Source organism: Pimephales promelas, chromosome 16 (genome assembly GCF_988280905.1).
Source record: "Pimephales promelas chromosome 16, fPimPro1.hap1.1, whole genome shotgun sequence".
Lineage (NCBI taxonomy): Eukaryota > Metazoa > Chordata > Actinopteri > Cypriniformes > Leuciscidae > Pimephales > Pimephales promelas.
In genome coordinates, this window is record NC_142784.1 from 387,701 (window position 1) to 395,347 (window position 7,647).

Here is a 7,647-nt window from a genome sequence, read left to right on the forward strand (position 1 = left end):
ACCGGACGCGATTAGGGCCGAAACACTCCTGGAGAACCGAACGCGATTAGGGCCGAAACACTCCTGGAGAACCGGACGCGATTAGGGCTGAAACACTCCTAGAGAACCGGACGCGATTAGGGCTGAAACACTCCTGGAGAACCGAACGCGATTAGGGCTGAAACACTTCTGGAGAACCGAATGCGATTAGGGCTGAAACACTCCTGGAGAACCGAACGCGATTAGGGCTGAAACACTTCTGGAGAACCGAACGCGATTAGGGCCGAAACACTCATAGAGAACCGGACGCGATTAGGGCTGAAACACTCCTGGAGAACCGGACGCGATTAGGGCCGAAACACTCCTAGAGAACCTGACGCGATTAGGGCCGAAACACTCCTAGAGAACCGGACGCGATTAGGGCTGAAACACTCCTGGAGAACCGAACGCGATTAGGGCTGAAACACTCCTGGAGAACCGAACGCGATTAGGGCTGAAACACTCCTCGAGAACCGAACGCGATTAGGGCTGAAACACTCCTGGAGAACCGGACGCGATTAGGGCTGAAACACTCCTGGAGAACCGAACGCGATTAGGGCCGAAACACTCCTAGAGAACCGAACGCGATTAGGGCTGAAACACTCCTGGAGAACCGAACGCGATTAGGGCTGAAACACTCCTAGAGAACCTGACGCGATTAGGGCTGAAACACTCCTAGAGAACCGGACGCGATTAGGGCCGAAACACTCCTGGAGAACCGGACGCGATTAGGGCCGAAACACTCCTGGAGAACCGAACGCGATTAGGGCTGAAACACTCCTGGAGAACCGAACGCGATTAGGGCCGAAACACTCCTAGAGAACCGAACGCGATTAGGGCTGAAACACTCCTGGAGAACCGAACGCGATTAGGGCTGAAACACTCCTAGAGAACCTGACGCGATTAGGGCTGAAACACTCCTGGAGAACCGAACGCGATTAGGGCTGAAACACTCCTGGAGAACCGAACGCGATTAGGGCTGAAACACTCCTGGAGAACCGAACGCGATTAGGGCTGAAACACTCCTGGAGAACCGAACGCGATTAGGGCCGAAACACTCCTGGAGAACCGGACGCGATTAGGGCTGAAACACTCCTAGAGAACCGAACGCGATTAGGGCTGAAACACTCCTGGAGAACCGAACGCGATTAGGGCCGAAACACTCCTGGAGAACCGGACGCGATTAGGGCTGAAACACTCCTGGAGAACCGGACGCGATTAGGGCCGAAACACTCCTGGAGAACCGAACGCGATTAGGGCCGAAACACTCCTGGAGAACCGGACGCGATTAGGGCTGAAACACTCCTAGAGAACCGGACGCGATTAGGGCTGAAACACTCCTGGAGAACCGGACGCGATTAGGGCTGAAACACTCCTAGAGAACCGGACGCGATTAGGGCTGAAACACTCCTGGAGAACCGAACGCGATTAGGGCTGAAACACTTCTGGAGAACCGAATGCGATTAGGGCTGAAACACTCCTGGAGAACCGAACGCGATTAGGGCTGAAACACTTCTGGAGAACCGAACGCGATTAGGGCCGAAACACTCATAGAGAACCGGACGCGATTAGGGCTGAAACACTCCTGGAGAACCGGACGCGATTAGGGCTGAAACACTCCTGGAGAACCGGACGCGATTAGGGCTGAAACACTCCTGGAGAAACGGACGCGATTAGGGCTGAAACACTCCTGGAGAACCGGACGCGATTAGGGCTGAAACACTCCTGGAGAACCGGACGCGATTAGGGCCGAAACACTCCTAGAGAACCTGACGCGATTAGGGCCGAAACACTCCTAGAGAACCGGACGCGATTAGGGCTGAAACACTCCTGGAGAACCGAACGCGATTAGGGCTGAAACACTCCTGGAGAACCGAACGCGATTAGGGCTGAAACACTCCTCGAGAACCGAACGCGATTAGGGCTGAAACACTCCTGGAGAACCGGACGCGATTAGGGCTGAAACACTCCTGGAGAACCGAACGCGATTAGGGCCGAAACACTCCTAGAGAACCGAACGCGATTAGGGCTGAAACACTCCTGGAGAACCGAACGCGATTAGGGCTGAAACACTCCTAGAGAACCTGACGCGATTAGGGCTGAAACACTCCTAGAGAACCGGACGCGATTAGGGCCGAAACACTCCTGGAGAACCGGACGCGATTAGGGCCGAAACACTCCTGGAGAACCGAACGCGATTAGGGCTGAAACACTCCTGGAGAACCGAACGCGATTAGGGCCGAAACACTCCTAGAGAACCGAACGCGATTAGGGCTGAAACACTCCTGGAGAACCGAACGCGATTAGGGCTGAAACACTCCTGGAGAACCGGACGCGATTAGGGCTGAAACACTCCTGGAGAACCGGACGCGATTAGGGCCGAAACACTCCTAGAGAACCGGACGCGATTAGGGCTGAAACACTCCTGGAGAACCGAACGCGATTAGGGCCGAAACACTCCTGGAGAACCGGACGCGATTAGGGCTGACACACTCCTGGAGAACCGGACGCGATTAGGGCCGAAACACTCCTGGAGAACCGGACGCGATTAGGGCTGAAACACTCCTAGAGAACCGAACGCGATTAGGGCTGAAACACTCCTGGAGAACCGAACGCGATTAGGGCCGAAACACTCCTGGAGAACCGGACGCGATTAGGGCTGAAACACTCCTGGAGAACCGGACGCGATTAGGGCCGAAACACTCCTGGAGAACCGAACGCGATTAGGGCCGAAACACTCCTGGAGAACCGAACGCGATTAGGGCTGAAACACTCCTAGAGAACCGGACGCGATTAGGGCTGAAACACTCCTGGAGAACCGAACGCGATTAGGGCTGAAACACTTCTGGAGAACCGAATGCGATTAGGGCTGAAACACTCCTGGAGAACCGAACGCGATTAGGGCTGAAACACTTCTGGAGAACCGAACGCGATTAGGGCCGAAACACTCATAGAGAACCGGACGCGATTAGGGCTGAAACACTCCTGGAGAACCGGACGCGATTAGGGCTGAAACACTCCTGGAGAACCGGACGCGATTAGGGCTGAAACACTCCTGGAGAACCGGACGCGATTAGGGCTGAAACACTCCTGGAGAACCGGACGCGATTAGGGCTGAAACACTCCTGGAGAACCGGACGCGATTAGGGCTGAAACACTCCTGGAGAACCGGACGCGATTAGGGCCGAAACACTCCTAGAGAACCTGACGCGATTAGGGCCGAAACACTCCTAGAGAACCGGACGCGATTAGGGCTGAAACACTCCTGGAGAACCGAACGCGATTAGGGCTGAAACACTCCTGGAGAACCGAACGCGATTAGGGCTGAAACACTCCTCGAGAACCGAACGCGATTAGGGCTGAAACACTCCTGGAGAACCGGACGCGATTAGGGCTGAAACACTCCTGGAGAACCGAACGCGATTAGGGCCGAAACACTCCTAGAGAACCGAACGCGATTAGGGCTGAAACACTCCTGGAGAACCGAACGCGATTAGGGCTGAAACACTCCTAGAGAACCTGACGCGATTAGGGCTGAAACACTCCTAGAGAACCGGACGCGATTAGGGCCGAAACACTCCTGGAGAACCGGACGCGATTAGGGCCGAAACACTCCTGGAGAACCGAACGCGATTAGGGCTGAAACACTCCTGGAGAACCGAACGCGATTAGGGCCGAAACACTCCTAGAGAACCGAACGCGATTAGGGCTGAAACACTCCTGGAGAACCGAACGCGATTAGGGCTGAAACACTCCTAGAGAACCTGACGCGATTAGGGCTGAAACACTCCTGGAGAACCGAACGCGATTAGGGCTGAAACACTCCTGGAGAACCGAACGCGATTAGGGCTGAAACACTCCTGGAGAACCGAACGCGATTAGGGCTGAAACACTCCTGGAGAACCGAACGCGATTAGGGCTGAAACACTCCTGGATTAATGGTGGTTGATTACGATTTCACTTTTCTATCTTCAGTTGGTGTGTAATGTTGCTGCCTGAGCATAAACAACATCTGCAAAGTTACAACGCTCACCGTTCAAAGCAACATACAATAGCTACAATATCACAAACCCTAGAATTTACATAACCCCGCCCCCGGAACACGATTTATAGATGATCATGACAGAATATGCTAATCAAAGACTTGAAGATCGTTAACTCCACATCAGCTGCATAAACTCATCAACTCTAAGCATTCAGAAACGTCCTGTTGCTTCTACGTGTCGCTTCTTCTCCAGTCTCTCCATCAAAACTAAAAGTTTTTCAAATGTTCAGAGTGTGAGTGTGTGTGTGAGTGTGTGTGTGTGTGTGTGTGTTAAAAGGACATGAGCTTTTGAAGCTCCGCCCCCTGCGCCGGGAGCAGCAGCTCATTTGCATTTAAAGGAACAGACACAAAAACGGTGCATTTTTGCTCACCCTCGAAAACTGATCATTTTAACATGCAATAGACAGATCCGTTTCAGACGTAACCGTAACCCTACACACACACACTGGGGACATCAGAGACTTATTTTACATCTTGTGAAATTATACCACCCCTTTAAAGTCGAGAACTTGATTTTAAAAAATCCTCGATTGTAATTTGCCCGTGTCGGTAACCGGTAGACCGCTGAAGTGGCCGTTTCCCGTGCGAGACCACGCGATATATTAACGCACTCATGATCGTAATATAGCACAGAGCTATCGTGAGATCACAGAGGCTGCGATTCAGTTAGATACATATGAACATGCTACAGTCCCTCAGCTCGTTCACCGTAAACACGCTCACACACACACTCGATCGCAGAGAGCCGCCACGGCGTGTGTGTGTGTGACAGCGTCTCGGTTCTCATGCGGTGGGTGTGTGTTGCTGACCTTCCTCTGGGAACGCAGTGTGTGCCGTTTCACAAGATTTGTAATCATATGATTGTAGAGTACCACCCCCTAACACCGACCTAACACCTAATCACGACTCCAAACCACGACTCACGACTGCAGCGCTCCAGGCCAGTCACGGTTGCATGATCAATGCCGTCCAGTTCAGGCGTGTGTGTGTGTGTGTGTGTGTGTGCAGCACTCACCAGGTGCCACTGGCTGGGGTATCTGGGGTCGTTGAAGGTCAGGCTCCTCTTGGAGCGGCGCAGCAGCTGCTCCCGCGAGTGCCAGAGCACATGAGGGTTCTGGTCCAGCGCCGCCGCGGTCGATCCGGGGTCCACGCCACCCTCAGGCCCCGGGCACAGCAGGTAGTGTCCCTCCAGCTGCCCGATCTGCCCCCGGTTCTGCAGACCCGCCTCCTGGGCCACGCTCTGGGCCAGCCGGTGCAGGGAGTCTCCCGCCGGAGCCGAGCCGGACCTGAGCCGCACCGCCCACGAGAGGCCCGGCCCACAGGAGGAGGAGGAGGAGCAGCGAATGAGCAGCGGGGCGAGCGAGAGGAGCAGCAGAGAGAGGAGGACCACACACTTCTGACCAGGAGCCATGACACACACACGTCAGATGAGCTGCAGGGACACAGGGACACACACACACAAACACACATATCAGACACATCAGTATTGAAGACCTCTGCTTTAAAATCAACACCTGACTGAATCATTAGCATCATGCGCCATAACAAGCGGCTATCCTTCCTCCATTCACACACACTGCTATACGGACTGCTGTTACAGTGGCTTGTAATGCGTAGTTCATATTTCCACTCTACACCTGTCATGATTAATCTGTGATTTATGTTTCTGACAGGGCAGAGAGAGAGAGAGAGAGAGAGAGAGAGAGAGAGAGACCGGAAGTTCTCAAAAACACGTCGCTCTGTTTATTAATAATAACACATCAGTTTGTTTCTACTGTAACTCATTCATTCCAAAAGGAAAGGAAACACAATGGCCTTAAACTGCCAGGACAGAGACAGATAAGCTCTTCTTACCTTGTAGTGACGGAGATGTGTTTCGCTATCGCTTGTGTGTTTTATTTCCGTGATGTTCAGAGTCATTCTTTATCAACTGGAGCGGCGACATAACTCAACCCGCGTCACGTGCTCGTGCTGACACAAACATCCGCATGCGTCATGTGGCTCGTCATATCCGGTGTGCGACACTGTCACCGTCGACATTAAAAAAATTAAAAATATATTATATATACATGGCGTCGCTTTTCCTTTTGGTGTGGTCATTTATTCTGAGATTCAAACGGAAATATGTCTCATCTGTAACTATAAAATAAATAAATATAAATGCCTGTCAATTTATTGAATAAAATCAATAAAATGTAACTTATCACGTGACAGCACAACAGCGAGCAGAACATGATATATTACATAAATGAATAATTGGTTTTGAAAACGCTTTTAAAAAATGAGCTTCTTCTCATCATCAGTTATTTTCTTCATCAGTTCATCAGTTCTTCTCTTCATCAGTTAGTAATAACTAATGATCATTGAGACAGAAGTGAATAAATTAAACTTAACTTTATCTGTAAATTAACTTTATTCTAGAGCTGCCATAAAGCCGAACAATCTGTTACTTTGATTTCCTATTATCACTTTTTTTTTGGACCAAAATGGATTTTCGATGCTTCAAAACGTTTTAACTAACCCACTGATGTCACATGGACTACTTTGATGATGTCTTTATATCCTTCCTGGACAAGGACAGTAAACCGTACACACATTTCCAATGGTGGGACATTAAGCTCTTGAACTAAATCTAAAATATCTTAAACTGTGTCCCAAAGATGAACGGAGGTCTGACAGGCTTGAAACGACATGAGGGAGAGTCATTAAAGGTCCCCTGACATGAAATTTTCACTTTCTGAGGTTTTTTAACATTAAAGAGCCCCTATCATGGATTTTTGAAAATGATTGTTCATATGGTGTGGAATATAGCTCTAAGGGAATGAAAACATCCTGCAAAGATTTATATCTGAAAGTGCACCGTATATAAAGTTATTGTCTTTCAAAAGTGAGAGTCGACTCTGAGTCTGTGAAATGAATTGTTTTTGAAACGAGTTATTAGCTGTTTCGTCGTGACGTAGATACATATTGGCCGCGCCCAGTTACTGCGCGCGCAGACGGAAGTGTAAACTTGAAGTCTACACATTCAAATACTTCATCATAGCATCATGTGGAGAAGACCCAGATAGCAAACTGACATTGAATCAACGTGGAAACGACGTCTCTCATGACATTGAAACAGCGTTGATTTTGCTCATCGAATTAACGTTGAACCAACGTCAGACACGGCATTCTTCAAAGCTAAATGAAAATCGAAAATTGGTTTGCTTTCATAACGTTGAAACAACGCGTTGATTTCAAGTTGATTTTCCGTTAGTTTTGAAAGAATGACGCGTCTGACGTTGGTTCAACGTTAATTCGATGAGCAAAACAATGTCAGATCAACGTTGTTTTGATGTCATATTACCACGTTGATTCAATGTCAGTTTGCTATCTGGGGACGCTGTTTTACAATGCAAAGATAGTTCAGCCACTTTGTTTTCATTTACCAGGGACGAGCATGTGAAGAATCAGTGGTTAGAGTTCATATTTGCAATGATACCACAACAGTATCCACAAGTTTCCTACGCCCCATGAGGCCTTGCGCCAAAAGTGGGCGCGACTTCCGGTTGGAAGTAAACAAAGCGCGATTTGACATGCTTGAC

At 50.0% G+C, this 7,647-nt stretch overlaps 1 protein-coding gene across 2 annotated transcripts in view; it reads right to left on the minus strand.

Annotated features, from left to right (window-relative positions):
* pcsk7 (proprotein convertase subtilisin/kexin type 7) overlaps positions 1-6,067 on the minus strand; it is a 33,473-nt gene extending 27,406 nt beyond the window's left edge. Inside the window, exons 1-2 of one of the 2 annotated variants that reach the window (XM_039654034.2) lie at positions 5,918-6,067; positions 5,079-5,495 (exon numbers count right to left, since the gene is read on the minus strand). In XM_039654034.2, the coding sequence (XP_039509968.2) occupies positions 5,079-5,474 (396 nt within the window). In that variant the 5' untranslated portion in view covers positions 5,475-5,495; positions 5,918-6,067. The remainder of the gene's footprint in view (positions 1-5,078; positions 5,496-5,917) is intronic. The other variant, XM_039654035.2, reaches the window with a different exon arrangement.
* Positions 6,068-7,647: the final 1,580 nt, after the last annotated feature.